Source organism: Lissotriton helveticus, chromosome 11, assembly GCF_964261635.1.
Source record: "Lissotriton helveticus chromosome 11, aLisHel1.1, whole genome shotgun sequence".
Taxonomy (NCBI): Eukaryota; Metazoa; Chordata; class Amphibia; order Caudata; family Salamandridae; genus Lissotriton; species Lissotriton helveticus.
In genome coordinates this window covers 66880341-66901719 of record NC_136072.1, presented here as the reverse complement: position 1 = coordinate 66901719, position 21379 = coordinate 66880341, and the positions used below count along the sequence as shown (strand labels likewise).

At 41.4% G+C, this 21379-nt stretch overlaps 1 protein-coding gene across 1 annotated transcript in view; it reads right to left on the bottom strand.

Moving 5' to 3' along the window:
• VWA5B2 (von Willebrand factor A domain containing 5B2) overlaps positions 1–21379 on the bottom strand; it is a 397568-nt gene that overhangs the window by 78264 nt on the left and 297925 nt on the right. The window contains exons 13-14 of the mRNA XM_078665491.1: positions 15106–15313; positions 6568–6896 (exon numbers count right to left, since the gene is read on the bottom strand). Of these exons, the coding sequence (XP_078521617.1) occupies positions 6568–6896; positions 15106–15313 (537 nt within the window). The remainder of the gene's footprint in view (positions 1–6567; positions 6897–15105; positions 15314–21379) is intronic.

Genomic DNA, 21379 nt, shown 5'->3' with positions numbered 1-21379 from the left:
TCGCGTTGTAAAGGCATTGCATGGTAATGCCTCCGTTGTAAAGGCATTGTGTGGTAATGCTTAGTTGTAAAGACATTGCATGGCAATGCCTGCGTTGTAAAGGCATTGCGTGGTAATGCCTGTGTTGTAAAGGCATTGCGTGGTAATGCCTACGTTGTAAATGCATTCTATGGTAATACCATGCGTTGTAAAGGCATTGTGTGGTAATGCCTGCGCTGTAAAGGCACTTCGTGGTAATGCCTGCGTTGTAAAGGCATTGCATGGTAATGCCTGCGTGGTAATGCCTGTGTTGTAAAGGCATTGCGTGGTAATGCCTGCGTTGTAAATGCATTCTATGGTAATGCCATGCGTTGTAAAGGCATTGTGTGGTAATGCCTGTGCTGTAAAGGCATTCTGTGGTAATGCCTGCGTTGTAAAGGCATTGCATGGTAATGCCTGTGTTGTAAAGGCATTGCGTGGTAATGCCTGCGTTGTAAAGGCATTGCGTGGTAATGCCTGTGTTGTTAAGGCATTGCGTGGTAATGCCTGCGTTGTAAAGGCATTGCATGGTAATGTCTGCGTTGTAAAGACTGATTGCCATTATCGGCTATTTCGAGCTTACCCTGCAAAAATAGGGCATTGCGTGCAGAGTCTGGTATTTATAGCATCAGCCTCTGCATACCCTGCTATTTACAAGGCAAGTGTCACCCTTTCAGTCCTGGCACGTGTGCGCTGCTGAAATGTAATGGGAGATAAGGCGTTTATCGCACCCGGCAATTACCGGGGGTGCGGACTTTATCGCACCTGGTAATTACCGAGTGTGATGCAGACAGCACCGATTATAATTACGGTCCCTGACAAACGGATGTAGATACAGCCAACCAAGCCATCCAACCGGACATGCGTCATCAGGCCCTGGGTCTGTGGTGACCCCAGAGACCTTGTAATTCGGGACAGAGATGGAAACTTTGTTACAGCCTCATCAGGAATTCCAGGGAATGTATAATGAGGCTTTACATACTTTCGATATGATTCTATTCACAAGAACTGCTCTTTAAATGTGTATAGTCATTTTATCTGTATTTTATTTTGGTGATGTATCACGTGCACTACTACAAAGTGAAGTGGCTCGAGGCAAATGCACTCATTGGTTTAGTCTCTGCTCATCTTGTTTACCTGGGGATGTCAGAGGTCATTTAGGGGTGAGAACAGGAAGATTTTATTCGGCTTTTTGAAGGGGATTCGAGATCAGGGAAAAGGACAGACTGTTCCAGAAGGGAGAGCTCGCAATATTGCAGATGAAATGTCCACCTGAAACAACACCCAAAATATAGATACCCCAATATCAACAAGGTTGTGTCATCAGAAAGAAGGTTGTTTTTATCGAAATGAGTTTATTTCATCAGAAAGGAGGTTGTTTCATCAAAATGAGTTTGTATCATCAGAAAGGAGGTTGTTTCATCCGAAAAAGGTTGTTTCATCAGGTAGAAGGTTGTTTAATCAGAAAGGATGTTCTTTCATCAGGAATGAGGTTGTTTCATCAAAATGAGGTTGTTTCATCGGGTAGAAGGTTGTTTAATCAGAAAGGATGTTCTTTCATCAGGAATGAGGTTGTTTCATCAAAATGAGGTTGTTTCATCGGGTAGAAGGTTGTTTAATCAGAAAGGATGTTCTTTCATCAGGAATGAGGTTGTTTCATTAAAATGAGGTTGTTTCATCAGAAAGGAGGATGTTTCGAATACAAGATCTATCCATACTTTTTGGTAGTGGTACACAATCTACTAAATAAGTGACCACCCATACAGCACCCTAAAAAGTGGTACCGGCAAAGATGGGGTAGATCTTCCAGCGATCCGCGTGGATGTCCAAGACACTGCACTATTCAGTGTTGGAACTCGCCGGCCACCAACAAAACATTATTCTGGCCCTAACTGGGTTGATGTCCTAGATCTGCAGGTACCACTTTTTAAGGTGGTCACTTAATTAGCAGATTGTGTACCACTACCAAAAAGTGTGGATAGATCTCATATGGGTCCTGAAGAAGTTCCTTCTAATAGAATTAATGGCAAGAAACATGTTGACCCCAAATGCGCACATCCCGTGACCTTATAACAGGGGTGTGCAACCTTCACGTTTTTTAACCAGGAGAGTGGCCACGATCATTAAAATAGTTCTGGGTGGACAATTACCTTCTGTTTTAAATCTCACTTCTTTACTTATTACATCTACACTCACTAGGGCCCTCACATGCACTTCACCTTACAGCAAAAGGAAAAAAGATCCCTGCCAAAGGGGCCCGTTCAGGGCGCCGATTGGGTATTACAGCGCGGACCCGATAAGTAGCAGACCCGATGATGAAGCAAGACACCGCACTGAGGGTCCTTTTCCAAACGGAGGAAATTCCTCCTGCCCCTAGTGTGTATTCCACTACACACTAACCACACATCAACCTACAGTGTTCACTAGGAACTGCATGCCTTTCTGCTTTGTAGTAATTTACGGCATGTATGCTGGCCCTGGATATATAAAGCCCCTAGTCCAGCCTCCATTTATTAACCCCTTCACTGCGGCGGCTATTCCGCCGCAGTGCTAAGGGGCGGGGCGGCCGCGCGGCGCTCCCGTGCTCGTGACAGAACCGCTCCGTCACGAGCCTCGGGTGAGCTGTGCTTGTGACGGAACGGTCCCGTCACGGCCCCGCCCGCCCAATAGAATGCTCAGCGCAGGCGCGGAATTCGCGCCGCGCAGGCGCGGCGAGCGGGCCGTGACGGAACCGTTCCGTCACAAGCACAGCTCACCCGAGGCTTGTGACGGAACGGTTCTGTCACAAGCATGCAAGGGGTTAATAAATTGAACAGATCTAACAACACATTGAGTGGAATATGTAGTCTTGCGTGACCATAGGATTACATATTGCAGGGACTTCTCTCCAGTCCCGCACCCTTATTTACCAAATGGGTGCATTCTGGGATTTGTGAAAACGATGGTTTATGAACAGGAAAATCCTGGACATGAAAGGTTCTGCCCATGTGGCCTGGAGCCATGGGCCACCATGCCATATTTTTCAATGTAAAGTATAGATTCTTGATTCTCATTTTTATTGTATGACAAGATTGTTTAATGTGTGACATGCAGCTCCTCCCCTATTCAGGCGTGGGTGGTGTGGTGGGCGATACGCATCTTTACATCTCCTGCCATGACGTTTAATAACATTACTCAAAAATGTTACTTTATCGTCCATTGCTCCTTAGCCAACATTTAAGACTCATTTTACCATCAGGTCACCACCATTTCATTTTCATGACAATTGCCTCGTCACTTATGCCTAACGTTAATCCCTATGCCTCCCCCTACAAATAGTGGGCCATATTTATCAAAGTTTTGGGTCGCCCTCTCACCACGCAAAGTAACGGAAGGGCGACGCAAAACCTAGATGAGATTTACCAAGCCACGCAAAGCCATCTTGGCCAGTAGATCACAGTAACATAGGTGATTACTAAAGGTCCCCATAGGTGTCTATTACTGGCCCCCGATCTCAGGATATCAGAGGTTTATCAATGCAGATGTCTTTGAAAGTCTTTTTTTCTTGAAAGTGGATGGAAACAACCACAAAACATTGAATGTGCTTTTGGATAAAAATGAAAATAAAAAGAATGAGATGCTGTCAGGCAATGTGAGCACATCTGAGGGTTTTAGGCACCTTGCGTGCACACCACTTCTAAATACTTTTCTTTGCAGTTTTTTATATGGCACTAACAGTTGCAGTTTTTTTATTCAGCACTTTGTATGAGCACCAGACTACATTATTCAAGGCCAGATTCACTTTTCCATGTGTGTTATTAGGCACGAGGAGATTACGTGAATTTCCCAGAATGACAGAATGTTGAGCCAACGCCGCAACTCGAACCTACCTCCTTCGTGCCAAAGTCAGCAGCTCTGGCTTATTAGGCCACATCTTCGCCCCGATTCTGTTCATCTAACCAGAGGACATATGTTGATGCATTTCACTGCAATAAACTCGAGCCCATGAAGCCTAAAGCTCACATACATGTCCTCCACCTTGTGATTCATGTGCCCCATTTAGAGGTGGTGGAATTGATAACTTTCCTCCAGATGTACCTCAGCCTTCTCTACTGGTGGAAACCCTAGAGCCGTCAGTCTGTCTACTGTCCACCATGGGACTGTCAGGTCAAAGAGGTTGCTTGATTATTCTGGAGAGGATCATAGCCATGCAAAACTATAATAACATCACATTTGAAAAGTAATGGGGAGAGGAGTTGGCATAACGGCTAGGGCGGTCGACCTCGAACCTGGGGAACTGGGTTCGAGTCTCGGTGATGATGCTGAACATCTTGTGATTCTGGGCAAATCACTTAATCTCCCTGTGCCTAAAAAAATGAATGTGTGTCCTCATGTAATGCAACTGGTGCTATGTAAAGTGCTCTGATACCCGATTCGGGACAAGTTTGCGCTATATGAAACTCTGTAAAAAAAAAGTCACAGAGAACCATCAGACAGTGTGTAAGTCAGGTCAAAGAACAGAATTGAAACTGTTGTATAGACAAAGAAAGTGAGCACTACTGGTAGTAACTCCAGCCCGCCTACATTAGCCGCACATTGAGTGACCAAAGTACGTGTAAGGATGGTCAGAGTCTATTGGTTTAGTAAGCATCAAATGTCAAACATAAGCACAACATAACTTAAATCATTATAGTTCATAGATCCAGTGGGTATTTTATTTTCATACATAAGTAACTGGATATTTGGTATAATTCGATCAGTGCCCAAAAACATTGGGTTGCAAAGTCATACACACAAGCATATCCATTGATTTCATAAGTCAATTAACATTGTACACAAGACAGAAAAAATATTGTTATACTTTGCGATTCTTTGTACGGATAGCTTGACAAATGTAAGTTAACATACCATAATATTCACATTTGTAATTCAAAACAATGCGCTCAAGGTGACAAGGAAACGAGGTAGTTAGAGGGAATGGGTGTGATGGAAAAAAGTGAGGACTGGGTAAAGGTGTTGTGATCCTGTTACAATCACAGTAAAATCAAGTGAAACCTTTACAGTCTAGTTTAGATCGTAAGTTCCATGCAACTCTTAAACATAGGATCCATATTATTTCATAATTTATTCCTATATCCAGAGAGATGGTGTGGTCAGGTTGTCTACGTTTCGACCCCTGGTTTAAGGGTTATTGGAAACCTCATGCTGGGGTCTTCATCAGGACAAAAGGAACTGAGAACTTACTGGGTCGGTGTGGCTTTCAAATCTCTTTGCGAGAGATTTGAAAGCCACACCGACCCAGTAAGTTCTCAGTCCCCTTGACAAACTTCAGTGATTTCACATCTTCAGGGAAGGTACACCCTCCACCTCAGTTTTTAATTGATCCTCTTGACCATTCACAGGTACTTCTCCTCACATGAACTTTTGATGATCCCACCTTAAGAGCCACGGGATGGCCTTACGTTAAGTATGTATCCTTTCCCTAGTCCAGCTTCATTGTATTAATGAATTAAGTTATCAGTTTGAGATACTCATTTTAACTATATTATCCATAGGCGCTCCTGTTCCTTTTGTCCTGATGAAGACCCCAGCATGAGGTTTCCAATAACCCTTAAACCAGGGGTCGAAACGTAGACAACCTGACCACACCATCTCTCTGGATATAGGAATAAATTATGAAATAATATGGATCCTATGTTTAAGAGTTGCATGGAACTTACGATCTAAACTAGATTGTAAAGGTTTCACTTGATTTTACTGTGATTGTAACAGGATCACAACACCTTTACCCGTCCTCACTTCTTTCCATCACACCCATTCCCTCTAACTACCTCGTTTCCTTGTCACCTTGAGCGCATTGTTTTGAATTACAAATGTGAATATTATGGTATGTTAACTTACATTTGTCAAGCTATCCGTACAAAGAATCGCAAAGTATAACAATATTTTTTCTGTCTTGTGTACAATGTTAATTGACTTATGAAATCAATGGATATGCTTGTGTGTATGACTTTGCAACCCAATGTTTTTGGGCACTGATCGAATTATACCAAATATCCAGTTACTTATGTATGAAAATAAAATACCCACTGGATCTATGAACTATAATGATTTAAGTTATGTTGTGCTTATGTTTGACATTTGATGCTTACTAAACCAATAGACTCTGACCATCCTTACACGTGCTTTCTTAACTGACCCAGGTCAGAGAGTTTGTAGGGTCTTCCCCGTTATAACTCATCGCACATTGAGTGACCAGCATAGTGGGTGAACAGCCTTTACGACGCGGCTGTTACACCGCCATGCCGTTACAACGCGGTCTTTTCAACGCAAGTCGTTACCACGACTTGCGCTGGAGGGCGCTGCAGGACAAGGAATTTTTTAATTTACTATCCAACACCTTCCCTACTGTATGTAGGCTGGTGTTGAAATAGTAAATTAAAAAATTCCTAAGTCCGCACCCCCTCCAACGCAAGTCGTGGTAACGACTTGCGTTGAAAAAACCGCGTTGTAACGGCACACGTTGTAAAAGTACGCGTCGTAATGCCGTACATCCGCATAGTGCCTTACCTTGTTACTTGTAGCTTCGTTCCGTGATAGAGGCGAGGACTTCGACAGAGACTCCCACAGGGAAACACTCTTCTGCCCCTGTTGCGACACGACTTCCGGTAACTGTGTGAGAGGGTTGTTCTCCGAGGCCACCTCTCGAGAACTGGCCGACTCGCTGCTGGTGGATCCGTGGATCAGGCTGTGGCTTCGCTCGCTGCTCATAAAGTCATGGGCCAGGCCATGGCTGCGCTCGGTACTCACCGAGCAATGGGTGAGCATGTACTGCTCTTGAATGTATGAAGCCTGGTATATTCGCCTCCGGATATCACTGCTGGGCAGGGCAGAGCCCCCTGTTGGACAGAGAGAGAGAGAGGTGTATCGTAAGATATGCACAATGCCCGTAGAGGTCAACAATCACACAACAAGAAAGGTTCATGAGTCACATTCAGTCAACTGGTGGCCTTCCAGTGGCACAGCATTTATAATTCACTGGTAGTGTGCTGGTGGTGCAATGGGAGTGTGGTGGTGATTGAATGGCAAAATATTTATTTGTCAATATCACTATGAAGTTTCATACAGTGCTAAAAGTAAACTTGCACTCCATTCTTAGTGATAAATAGTACACAGATTGTCTACAGAGTGAGGAAGGTGAGTTAATCGAAGCCAGTCTAAATAGAACATAAAATGCAGATATTTGAGTATCTTCCTTGTTCAATATGATAAATGCACCATTTGATCAAGCGGAAGTAATGGAAAAAGTTATAATAAACTTAGGTAGCATGTTGTTGTCAAAGACAATGTCCAATTCAGAAGATCTTTCTAAATTTCAGGACTATCGCCAAAGCTCTGGGCTTTGCTCAAAGACACTTACCTGTTCCAGGGTATGTGGTGTGACCAGGCGAAGGTACGAAGTATCTCTTGCCGACCTTAGAGAACAGCCGTTAATGGAGGGGGAATGGGGTATGCATCCCTTTTGGTAATCTCAGACCTATCAGCTGCCTGCAATGCTGTAGATCACTTACTTTCCAAATGAAGGATTGCACAAGTATTTGGTAAAAATTAGATGATCTTCAAATCAGTTTATAACTTTTCATGAGGACAGAGGAGTGTTTTTAAAATCCAGTGAGTCTAAAATGTGTGCTTATGATTGTGGAGTCCTGCATGGTTATCCACACTCACCCCATTGGCTGAACATCTACGCGAAACCAAGACAGGATATTATCAATAGGAAAGGTGGTGGTTTTCCACAATCCTGCAGAAGATTGGCAATCGTTTTCAGTGTAACAGGGAAGTAGAGTAAAAGATTGTTTACACCATAAAGTAAGGGGTGAACAAGGATGGCTGGTCCTCAATAGCAACAAAACAGAGTTCATGTTGGTGGACCTCAAGAAAGTACTCTCTTGTCTCTAAATGGAGCAAAACATTCATTTTAGATGACTACTGAATTGCTGTCCTGACTAAAGTTAAAACACATGAAGTAAAATTGATCTTGTCATATCAAAGGGATTGCAAGCAAATGTAAAGGCAAAAAACTGTTATTACTATATTAAATTCCTCTGCCAGATGAAACCATTTTCAGAAGAGGAGGACAGAGCCAAACTGGTGGGAGCAATTGTAGGGCAATTCAAACAACCCTTGCCTTAAATCCTTAATACATAGTAGAAATCCTGAAGGCTATCAGAAACAGGGGAGAGGTTATCCTGTAAACAATAAAATAGTGGGTGTCGTTGTCTTCCAGATAGGGACATTGGAGGATACACTGCAAGTTTTTGACTATGTATAGGTTTTTCCTCCTAACATCTTGGTCCAGGACTGGTAAAAACTCATTCTGGAAACAAATGAGATGAGATGTGCCAGACAAAAGTGGAAATGGAGAATGTATGGATATAAAGAGGGCACAGAGGCCTGTATGAAATTACAAGGAGGATAAAGTAAACTATTTTCCAGGACTCAAAATGAGTTTTAAATCAAGCAAATTCAAGAGGTGAACAATGAAATAAGGACCCAATTCAAATTGTTCAAAGAGCTCATCAGTATAAAAGGCAATCAAACAGGCAGAATTCTTGTGTCACCCGTTACGGCAGATCCTATCATCCCCCTCTCTAAAACAAGAGATATGTGACTCAGAGTCGATGGGGGAGGTGGAAGACCCAATAGGGAAATAAACCAATCTTCATCTTTCCTCAAGTCCACCCTTGCCATACATATGAAAACCCTGACCACCAGTAAGCTCTCTTAGGGCAGATATAGTTTAAAATTAATTGTTGAACATGACATATCCAGAGACAGTTTGTAAATGCACCACTGTTGAAAAAGAATAACTTTACTCATAGAGAACAGTGAAAATCTATATTCACTCTACAGATAGTAGGCAAGCTTATGAAAGTAGTAGTGTGCCAACGGCTGGACTGCTGAATTATCTGGGGTCTTCCTAACCCCTCACTCTTTTTTGACATTGATGCACATCTGTTAATTGATACAATCTAAAGAGGTCATCTGGATCCTTAATGTGTGCAAATAATACTCAGAGTTGGAAGTACAAAGAAGGAGCAGAGATTGGTGCACCAGTGTCTAGTGTACTTAAATGGGTGGACGGGGCATTGTATGTTGGCCCTTAACGGGAAAAAGAATAATGGCCACATTTAGAAGATAATTGTAAAGACACATCTGCCAAAAAAGGCACATGTCCTGTCAGCCGTATTGTGTAAAAAATATTGTGACTACCAAAATATCGTGGAACAAAATATCTAAGGTAAGAATATCGGTTTTTTGGTGTATGATATCATTTTTAACAATGTTGTTATATTTATTATAATAATTTAATAGAGTTTTAATCAATATTGTTTTTTGTTAATTTGATATATATTAGTATACTGCTTTCAGGTGTTAGTATTGTTAAAATAGTTTTTGTTCATTTAATAAAATATACTTTGTAATTTTAAATCTTTATTTTTTTAAATATAATTAGTAATTTATAATGTAATAATGGATATTGGGTTTGTAGAAAAATGGGGTGGCAATTTATTTAAATTCTAATTATATTTAATGTAATGTTAATGGTAATTTGTTATTGTTAATTAAATATTTAATTGGTTACTAAGTATGTAAATTGTTTAATTGTAATTTTATTTAAGATTAATTTGTTAATTTTAATTTATAGATAGTTACTAAATGATGTTAGTAATTTAAATTATAGTGGCGCCATGTTTGGTTTGTAGAAGAACAGGGTGGGAAGTTAAACAAATTATAAATATTTTCATGTATATGTCAATTACATTTTATAATGTAATTTAAATATGTAATTGATTATTACTATTTTAAAGTATTTCATTATGTAATGTTATTCTATTTATTTAGGTTTAATTTGTAAATTATAATATTTTTCTACTTTTCTTAGCAATTTATACTTTAGTAGCAGGTTGCTGAGTTGATAATGGAATAAGATGGGAAGTTATTAGTATTATATATTTTTGAAATTAATTGTTAATCTAACATTTTAAATTGACAATTATGTATATTTTTCATTATTTAGTTTACATGTAACTTATTTGTTTTATTTAGGTTATTTGTTAATTTGTTACTACATGTTTTAACAAAGATATTTGTAAAATATATTTCGTAATTTAAAGAAAATATATATTTTTTAAATATTGTTTATTTAGGTACTTTTATATATTATTTTCAGGTTTGTTATGGGTTTTTAGGTGTAGGGTGGGAAGTGAATGTAATTATCATTTTTTTATATTTGTAAGTTTATAATGTATGCATTTTTATGTAAAATATGATTTAAAATGTATTGTTAGGTATTTTAATGTTTTCTAGAAAATAATTTTGAGTTAGGAATGGCATATGTAAATGTTCCAAAGTTCAACACATTCCCTACTGTTTTAGACTGGAGTAGGAATAGTAAATATAACCCTTCCGAAGTCCAACACTTTCCCTACTATTGCATTCATTGGAGAGGGAATAGTAAATCTAACCACTCTGAAGTCCAACAGTTTCCCTAATGCTGGTTAGAGCTGATTTATATTATTTTTTACATTATTGTTTAATTATTTTTTTAGGATTTAATATTTTGTTATTTGAAATGTTTATATACTTTTTAGAAACTGTTTTAACATTAGTTTTTATTTTTCTTACATTATAAATAATTTCATATATAATATTAAATTGTTTTTGTTTCTCTTAATATTATTTTTGTAAATTTTTGGAATTGGTAAACTATTATGTTTAAAAAAAAAAGAAGTATATTTGTCTACATGATTTGTATATTTCTTGCAAAGTATTAAATACAATTATATATCATGTGTTTATTTTAATATTTAAATAAGGTTACATATGGTCGATAGAAGCCCGGAGCAGCAACATTCCAATGTTTGTTCACAGTTGTTGCTGTAAACAAAGGCCTCACAGAGCCTGAGGGGATTTCAACCCCCTCGGGCTCCCTGAGGCCTTTGTTTTACAAATTAGAACATTCTGCCCTATAGGGGTGGAATGTTCTCAAAGCCTTTGAACCTTCGTAGCAGACTCTCTACCAGCCATTAAAGGCCCGCTCCCTTGTTAAAAGCCTTCACCTTTGGCTCAGGCCTCTAACACTGGAGCAGGCCTTTAATGGTTGGTAGAGCCCACTACGGAGGCCTCCAAGGCTATATCAGACCACTGGAATGTTGGGAGCTCCATAGCTGTTGATGTGAACGAAGGCCTCAGGGAGCCCGAGAGGATTTGTTTTATTTGTTACAACATTCTGCTCTTTAGTAGCGGAATGTTCTTATAGCCCCCCATAGCAGGCACTACCAGCCATTAAAGGTCCGCTCGCTTGTTAAAGGCCCTCGCCGACGCTGGAGCAGACCGTTAATGGCCTGCATAGCCTGCTACGCCAGGCTATACAGGCCATATTAGAGCAGTGGAATGTTGGGAGCTCATTGAAGACAATGGAGTAGCTCCAGGGTTATAATGGCTGGTATAAGCTCAGTACTTCAACCTTACAATATTTGTCTTCATGTTTGTCCCTTTTTAATTTAGAACATTCTATCCTTAATGGGCAATACCGGTTGTTAAAGGCCCTCTCCCTCGCTGCACCTCGGGCTCAGGGCCTTTAACAATCGGTATAGCCCTCTGCAGCAGTCTATAAGGCTATATTAAGTTCAGCAGTTGGGCTAAAACTCTTTTGCCTGCAAGTAAGCAGAATGCCTGACAGAGGGCCTTATTCCAGGCTGATTCCTTCCATAACCACTTTCCCTGGTGATCCTGTCTTACCCCAAGTTACAACTTCCTGTGCGGATGGAATTTAAGTTGCACACCAGAGTGAATGTGAGTGGCTATTTTTTAAGCTTGCATTGTGACATCTACATTTCCCATCCTTGCTGTGTTTCCAGTTTCTCCCTGTATCTCCTTACCTGTGTTGTGGCTGTGGTTCCTGGACATATCTCCATCATCTTTCTGTGCCACATCTTGTGTGCCTTTCCATATCTCCCTCACGGTACCGTGCTTTCTGTGTCTGCTTTACCTTGCTCTGTCTCCTTTTCCTTGCTCTGTCTCCTCTGCCTTGCTGTGTCTCATGTGCCTTACTTTACCTTCTGCTCTTTCTTTGTTCCCTTGCATCTTGCTGTATTTCCTGTGCCTTGCTTCTCTTCTGTGCCACATAGGTTATAATTACTTCTATTGCCTCCTGTGTCTGGCTGTGTCTACTACTGTGCCTCTGTTTCCTTCTTGTGCCTCCAGTGTCATGCTGTGTCTTTGGTGCTTGGCTGTATATGTCTTCAGGCCCTTGTTTTGTACCCAATCCTCACCGATTTCTCTAGTACTTTCATGTGTCTTTCAGCCTCGCTGTTCAGCTGTGAGGTCCATGCCTTGTTCTTTCAGTGTGTATTGCTGTGTCACTTGAACCTTTCCACTCTATACCATAAATACATGATGCACAATTTGCCATTTCTGTGTTTATGTCTCTGTCCTTTTTTAACCCCTTCCATGCTCATGACGAGCTCAGCTCGTCATGCAGTACACTGCTTGTGTGCTCATGACGAGCTCGTCATGAACAGTGGGTTTTTGCAATCTTCAGCACACAGTGTAAATCTGCACAGCAGTAAAGGTGTTAACTGCTTAGTACGTGCTTGCACACCAGTTCCTGCACGGCATGGACTTTACAGGGGGTGTAACGAGATAGTGCATTAAGATGTGGTGTTGGATGGTCTGTGGGTGATGGAAGGTCCTTGTTTGAGGTGTTTAACAAGACAGTACTTTAAGATCTGTAGGTGGACGGTCTGTGAAGCTCCTAGCCTGATCGTACCGGTAACAGACATTCATCCATCGGCCTTTCTCTGGCTAAATGCCTCTTTTTTTACTTCTTCGTCTTTGCTGTACCCAAGGCTTTGCTTCCCACCAACAGAAATGATTCTTTCACTGAAAGCTTCTGGCTTTAAAAGCTGAGGTCAGTGTAATGTATTGATTGACTGGGTGGACTGATCAATGAATGGATTCATTGACAGACGGAAAGAGTGGATGATTGACTGAGCATTTAGAATGGCCACTCTGCAAATGTAATTGCCTTCTTAAGTAAACAACCTTCATGGAGTCCTGGACTGTAAATCTATGTCTCGTGTCTGTTGGAGTAAAAAATTAGGGATGCAGAAAAGCAGGTCAAATTAGGTTACCGCTCCTTCTGATTAATGCCAATGAATTGCAGAGCACAGATGGAAAGGTGCAACACAAACAAGACGGTTACCATATCTTTCTAATGTCCTAATCATGAGGAACACCAGATAATATGTGGATCTGGCATCACAAAGAGAAGATATATCATAGGAAGACAATATTGTAGTAGACCTAAGATCTTGTGAAGTCTGAAGAAGTCACTCAAAGTATTTCCCACTGGTTAGCAGTGTCCGTAATGCTCCAAGGTGTCTGGAACTATTGTGCCCACCGTCTAAATGCTACAATAGTGCAAGGGGTTGAATAATGTCCATTGAAGCTCCTACGACCTTCTATTTTAGGCATGCACTGCTATCTTCACTACTTTATCTTGTCCTATATTTAGATACAGGCTGAAGCTTTTATAAATATACCTCCGACTGGACATTGTGTTTACTGAGTTTAATCCATGCCCTACAGCATCACAAGTTCTAAACTCTCTTCCACCTTGACTGATCAACTGCCTATTTTAGAAGAGCAAAATGTGTAAATTGGAGTCCAACAGTACCTGAAGCCACTGGCCAGCAGTGGTAAATAACAACTTACTATCAACACAATGCTGATTTATGATCACTGACTGCTCAATGGCACATAGAAAAGAGCTTACATTGATGCTTAGAATTTGCCCCATCTTTTATGCAATTATTAAGTATTTTTTCCGATGATTTCTCCAATTGTCAGTGTAGATCATTAGGGGTAATTTTTTAAATATTTTATTAGTATTTTTCTATCATCCTTTGCTTGGGTGTTGATTTATGTATCTCTTAAGTATAATGGATACATAACAAAGAGCCATAGTTATTTAAAGGAGACATTTGTCTTTAGATAGATGAATTAGGGTGTTAGCTTTCCTCATCTTTGCATCCAAACCTACTCCATCTGTTAGTATTTCTCTCATTCTTTCTTTAGTTTCTCGGTATCCAGCACATCTGCTGTGTTCTGCTGACTTCTTCGGTTGAGCACCGAGGGAGGCCACGTGGAGTTCAGGTCTGAGATTGACGCGGATTGTGAGCCTTGCTGGAAGATTGGAAACCGCCTCTTCCTTCCGTATGGGTCACTTGTGAATTTATTGATATCTGTAGGACACTGGTCGTTCGGGTTTTTTCCTATACATTGCACTGACTCATGTTCCTTTCTGGGTCAGGTTGCTACAATTATGTCCTGGGGAAGACCCCAATGAATGACTCAAAAGCATCAAAACGTCAACTTTTCAGTCATAAACATATTTGAATTTAATGCCAGACTTTAAGAAACCAAACTAATTTATTTAGTATGGGTTCTACTTTGTAATTAATGTCCTGATGGTTAAGTAATTTCTCTGTAATGCGCACAATATATCTTTTTGCTATAACATTGATCACTTATTTTCACTCTCACTTTGATGTTATCTGTAGCACCTTTCCACGCATTGGAATTGTCATTCTACTTATGGAATGTACACAACAATTACATTTAGAATCTTACAGATCTGCAGTTTATTCATTGTGACAGCAGAGCCATTAAATAAGGTATTTCCTGTGCATGTATCAAGTGTTTTGACGTTTCAGTCCTCTCTAACCTTGCATGACCTTCATCACACCATACTTTTCCTTTCTATCAGTGACTGGCCCTACCCCTGCATGTCTACTACATCAACACCTATTTCCTTCCCTCTGCACTCAACACCTCCTTGCATTGTCTTTAGCTCCAAATTTAATCTTCATCTACTTTCCATCCCTTTGGTGCTCTTTCTTCCCTCACCCCTCTGCTCCCCAGATTTGTCTTTATCCCCACTCCTCAGTGTTTCCAATCCAGGTGGCTCAGCATACCTTTCATTGCTCTACCCACCTGCTCTTCTCTCTCCCCTGATCCTTTCCATCCCAGTGCACTCACCCTTGTCCAAGTCTTCACTGCCCGCAGCTGAGAACTCCAAGGAGATCTCTCTAGAAATATCCTGGAGAGCCTTCTCGATGTCTTGGCTGTCTCCAGTTGGATCCATCGAGGAAACTTCAGGAGCTCCAGAGGTGAAAGTATCTTCCTGAGACTGGAACACCGAGCTGATGGAGCCACGGGAGACGGTCTTACAACCTTTGGCCCGCCCCTGAAAAACAGTTATGGCCGTGAATTCGAGAGGGAGACAACAACATGTAATGGACAAAAGGAAAAAAAGAGAGGCCATATTTTTACACCAACACTCCTACATACAAGATTCCATGTCAAGTAGTCTGTGGTAGTAGTGAGGGTTTCAGAAAACATTTTTTTTGTATCGAGTTGGAGTCTCTGGTGTGGTGGTTCAGAAAACAAGCGTCTGAGAATTCTGTGCTCTTCCCTGGGCTTGAGGCTACAAGCAGGAGTTGAATGTTGTTGGGTTCTTTGACTAGGGAATTCTTCTGTTTACTGATGTAGGTGAGTGTTTGCAGAAGACTAAATCAGTGCAGCTACCAATACATTAAAAAACACACCAAAATGAAGTTAATATGTCGAAGTTTGCTTGCAATTATCACGCTTGTAATTTATAGCACTTAAGCATCATAGGGCCCGATGTAGGTAAATTAGATTTACCGATTCATAAATACCGAATTTTACCGATTCGGTATTCATGAATCGGTAAATCTAATGTAGGTAATTTTTCAGTAAAAAATACTGAATCGGTAGGATTCGGTATTTACCGATTCTGTAATTACAGAATCGGTATTTGTCATTGATGCCTATGGGCCTTGAAGCCCATAGGATTCAATGGCAAATACCAATTCGGTAATTACAGAATCGGTAAAATTACCGAATTGCCAAGGGGGACAGTGTGTCACTTTGACACCCTGTTGCACCCCTGTTTGTGGCTTGTGTGCCATGTGACACACATACATGCCCTTAGGCAGATGTGCATGTACACAGGTATTCGTTATTTACCATGCAATAGTATTACATGGTAAATAACGAATCGGTAAGGGCCTGTGGCACTGTTTTCAGTGCCACCTACATATTGATTTACAGATTCGGTAAATTTACAGAATCGGTATTTTACTGAATCGGTAACTTTACCGATTCGGTAAATATACTGATTCTGTAAATTTTAAGGCCCCTACATCTCCATTTGCAAATACCGGTCGGTAACGGCCGAAATCGGCCGTTACCGACCGGTATTTGCCGACCTACATCTGGCCCTAAATTCGTTATCAATGTCCAATGTTAATAGTGGTACTTGGTATCAAGTTTTGGTATGCTTACACACCTCTCGATGATTATTAGATCAATGGCCACTATTCGTGGCCACGCTTGGCAAAATAAACCACCAAAATTGCCTACGCAACTCCAATCTAGTGACAGATGATTGATTAGGGTTCTCAGGCGAGTCTGATCAAATCATCTTTGACTAGTCTTCAAAATTGATTTTTGGTCAAATATTATCAGAGACTATGGGCCTGATTTAGACTAGCGTGATATTGGAAAAATCTGTGATTTTACTGTACCTTACTGCCGGGATTTGCCTGGGAATGGCGAACAGTAAAAAATCGGAAATATATTCACCCAGCTTATTGGGCGGGCGGACATATAACCAACGCTCTGACAACCCTTATTCCATCAGTTCTTTGGAGAAGTTTGGGTCTGGTGTGACGGAGTAGTCATTGATGTGGCCAAACCTATAGTCTACCAGCCTTCAAATTGGACAGATGGACCATTCTGCTGTTGGGAGGGAACTCTGTTGCGACGGAGTTCCCTCTCTGCCAACATCTTAATCGGGCGCTAAATCTATAATTTATCAAAATGTTTTAAAATGTAATTATTGTATTTAGTTATATAAATATTAATTATTTATGTATATTATTTTAAATGAAAAAATAAACTCCCACCTAAAGAAAAAAAGAATTGCATTAATAATCATTAACATTGACTTGTAGATTTATTTAAATTAATTAAATTATATTTTCATTATATTTGATGAAAACTTAATGTTACATTAATTTATACATTCAAATAAGGGTATTACAATATTTTCTAACTGGATAATAAATATATATTTTATAAATTAAATTATATTTATTTCTATTTTTAACAATTGTAAGCAATTTATTTTAATCCTGTGGGATTTCATTTTAAGTACCTTCCTCCACTATTGTCCATGGGAGGGTGTTCCAGTACCATTATGGCTATGTTTGGTGCTTGACTTGTTACTTTTTTTGGCAGTAGTAAGTTACACACTTACATTTTGCTCCACCTCTTTTTCCAGGGGGTGGTCCATACATTTGTCTCGTTTCTGCAAGGATAGCTTGTATCTAACCGAAGGTCCTCACCCTAAGTGGTGCAACAAAACAGTTTGTGATGTTCTGATGGTGGATGGTCTGTAAGCAATGGATGCTCCCTTTCTGAGAGGTGTAATGAGAAAGTGCATTAAGCTCTGGAGTTGGATGGTCTGTGAGTGAAGGAAGGTCCTTGTCTGAGTGGTGTATCAAGACAGTGCTTTAAGATCTGGTGTTGGATGGTCTGTGAGTGAGTGAAGGCCTTTGTCTGCAGGGTGTTACAAGACAGTGCTTTAAGATCTGCTGTTGGATGGTCTGTGAGTGAGTGAAGGCCTTTGTCTGCAGGGTGTTACAAGACAGTGCTTTAAGATCTGCTGTTGGATGGTCAGTGAGTGAGTGAAGCCCTTTGTCTGATGGGGTGTTACAAGACAGTGCTTTAAGATCTTGTGTTGGATGGTCAGTGAGTGAGTGAAGCCCTTTGTCTGATGGGGTGTTACAAGAAAGTGCTTTAAGATCTTGTGTTGGATGGTCAGTGAGTGAGCGAAGCCCTTTGTCTGTGGGGTGTTACAAGACAGTGCTTTAAGCTATGGTGCTGGATGGTCTGTGAGTGAGGGAAGGTCCTTGTCTGAGTGGTGTAACAAGACAGTGCTTTAAAATCTGGTGTTGGATGGTCTGTGAGTGAGTGAAGGCCTTTGTCTACAGGGTGTTACAAGACAGTGCTTTAGGATCTGGTATTGGATGGTCTGTGAGTGAGGGAAGGCCTTTGTCTGCAGGGTGTTACAAGACAGTGGTTAAAGATCTGGTGTTGGATGGTCAGGGAGTGAGTGAAGGCCTTTGTCTGCAGGGTGTTACAAGACAGTGCTTTAATATCTGGTGTTGGATGGTCTGTGAGTGAGTGAAGGCCTTTGTCTGATGGGGTGTTACAAGACAGTGCTTTAAGATCTGGTGTTGGATGGTCAGTGAGTGAGTGAAGGCCTTTGTCTATGGGGTGTTACAAGACAGTGCTTTAATATCTGGTGTTGGATGGTCTGTGAGTGAGTGAAGGCCTTTGTCTGATGGGGTGTTACAAGACAGTGCTTTAAGATCTGGTGTTGGATGGTCAGTGAGTGAGTGAAGGCCTTTGTCTGCGGGGTGTTACAAAACAGTGCTTTAATATCTGGTGTTGGATGGTCTGTGAGTGAGTGAAGGCCTTTGTCTGATGGGGTGTTACAAGACAGTGCTTTAAGATCTTGTGTTGGATGGTCTGTGAGTGAGTGAAGGCCTTTGTCTGCGTGGTGTTACAAGACAGTGCTTTAAGATCTGGTGTTGGATAGTCTGTGAGTGAGTGAAGGCCTTTGTCTGATGGGGTGTTACAAGACAGTGCTTTAAGATCTTATGTTGGATGGTCTGTGAGTGAGTGAAGGCCTTTGTCTGCGGGGAGTTACAAGACAGTGCTTTAAGATCTGGTGTTGGATGGTCAGTGAGTGAGTGAAGGCCTTTATCTGCGGGGTGTTACAAGACAGTGCTTTAAGATCTGGTGTTGGATAGTCTGTGAGTGAGTGAAGGCCTTTGTCTGCGGGGTGTTACAAGACAGTGCTTTAAGATCTGGTGTTGGATAGTCTGTGAGTGAGTGAAGGCCTTTGTCTGATGGGGTGTTACAAGACAGTGCTTTAAGATCTGGTGTTGGATGGTCAGTGAGTGAGTGAAGGCCTTTGTCTGCGGGGTGTTACAAAACAGTGCTTTAATATCTGGTGTTGGATGGTCTGTGAGTGAGTGAAGGCCTTTGTCTGATGGGGTGTTACAAGACAGTGCTTTAAGATCTTGTGTTGGATGGTCTGTGAGTGAGTGAAGGCCTTTGTCTGCGTGGTGTTACAAGACAGTGCTTTAAGATCTGGTGTTGGATAGTCTGTGAGTGAGTGAAGGCCTTTGTCTGATGGGGTGTTACAAGACAGTGCTTTAAGATCTTATGTTGGATGGTCTGTGAGTGAGTGAAGGCCTTTGTCTGCGGGGAGTTACAAGACAGTGCTTTAAGATCTGGTGTTGGATGGTCAGTGAGTGAGTGAAGGCCTTTATCTGCGGGGTGTTACAAGACAGTGCTTTAAGATCTGGTGTTGGATAGTCTGTGAGTGAGTGAAGGCCTTTGTCTGCGGGGTGTTACAAGACAGTGCTTTAAGATCTGGTGTTGGATAGTCTGTGAGTGAGTGAAGGCCTTTGTCTGATGGGGTGTTACAAGACAGTGTTTTAAGATCTTATGTTGGATGGTCTGTGAGTGAGTGAAGGCCTTTGTCTGCGGGGAGTTACAAGACAGTGCTTTAAGATCTGGTGTTGGATGGTCAGTGAGTGAGTGAAGGCCTTTATCTGCGGGGTGTTACAAGACAGTGCTTTAAGATCTGGTGTTGGATAGTCTGTGAGTGAGTGAAGGCCTTTGTCTGCGGGGTGTTACAAGACAGTGCTTTAAGATTTGGTGTTGGATAGTCTGTGAGTGAGTGAAGGCATTTGTCTGATGGGGTGTTACAAGACAGTGCTTTAAGATCTTGTGTTGGATGGTCTGTGAGTGAGTGAAGGTCCTTGTCTGCGGGGAGTTACAAGACAGTGCTTTAAGATCTGGTGTTGGATGGTCAGTGAGTGAGTGAAGGCCTTTATCTGCGGGGTGTTACAAGACAGTGCTTTAAGATCTGGTGTTGGATGGTCTGTGAGTGAGTGAAGGCCTTTGTCTGCGGGGTGTTACAAGACAGTGCTTTAAGATTTGGTGTTGGATAGTCTGTGAGTGAGTGAAGGCATTTGTCTGATGGGGTGTTACAAGACAGTGCTTTAAGATCTTGTGTTGGATGGTCTGTGAGTGAGTGAAGGTCCTTGTCTGCGGGGAGTTACAAGACAGTGCTTTAAGCTATGGTGCTGGATGGTCTGTGAGTGAGTGAAGGCCTTTGTCTGATGGGGTGTTACAAGACAGTGCTTTAAGATCTTGTGTTGGATGGTCTGTGAGTGAGTGAAGGTCCTTGTCTGCTGGGTGTTACAAGACAGTGCTTTAAGCTATGGTGCTGGATGGTCTGTGAGTGAGGGATGCTCCCTGATAGAAGAGTGTGACAGGCGATTTTACAGGGCATTATTAAAGCTGTGCTGCTGGATGGTCCATGAAAGAAGGTCCACGCTGAGGCGCGTGACCAGACACTGTGATTGGTTCTTGTGCTTCATGGTCCTGATGAGAGAGATTCCTTGCCCGAGGGCTGTGGCTGTGGTCCGTCACTGCTCATTGCATTGGCTCTGGGGTTGGATCACCTGTGAGCGAGAGAGACTCCCTGCCTGACGGATGTGGTGAATCACCGCAGAAGACTTTGGTTGTGGGTGACTAGGTCAGTAGAAAGCCTCCCTGCCTCTGTGGTGTACAGACCAGACCTTTCAGTGAGTCATTGTGATGATGTGTTAGTGACAGACACTACCTGCCTCTATGGAGACCCAAGACATTGCATCAGGTAATGGGTCTGGAAAGCTTGCTTTTGAGAGAATATCCCTACTTTTGAGATGCACAGACAAGGGGCTCTGGGGTTAGTTTGTTAGTTTCAGTCAATCAGTCAAAATTCATTATTTCACAATGTTTCCAAAGCATATAAAGTACACACTATATTAACAGCAGTAAAAATATACATATGATATGTAATACTTAATAAAAAACACAAATAAAAATCCATGTTTGAAATCCCAGGTTAAAAACAATAAAAAGCCATAAGAAGGGACTTTATTATGAGTTGTAAAGTGTACAGTGCCATCAAGATTAATTAATAAAACAGACCACTGCTATCCTCAGGTCTCCAATTCTATATTAGTTCTCCTACTATTCAGGGAAGTCCAGAGAAACGAAACAGTTGCATAACATACTATGCGCCCGATTCCGATCTTGTTCGGAAAGCATACCGATCTACTCCGGTCCAGAATGCTTTCCGGACGACTCGGATCGG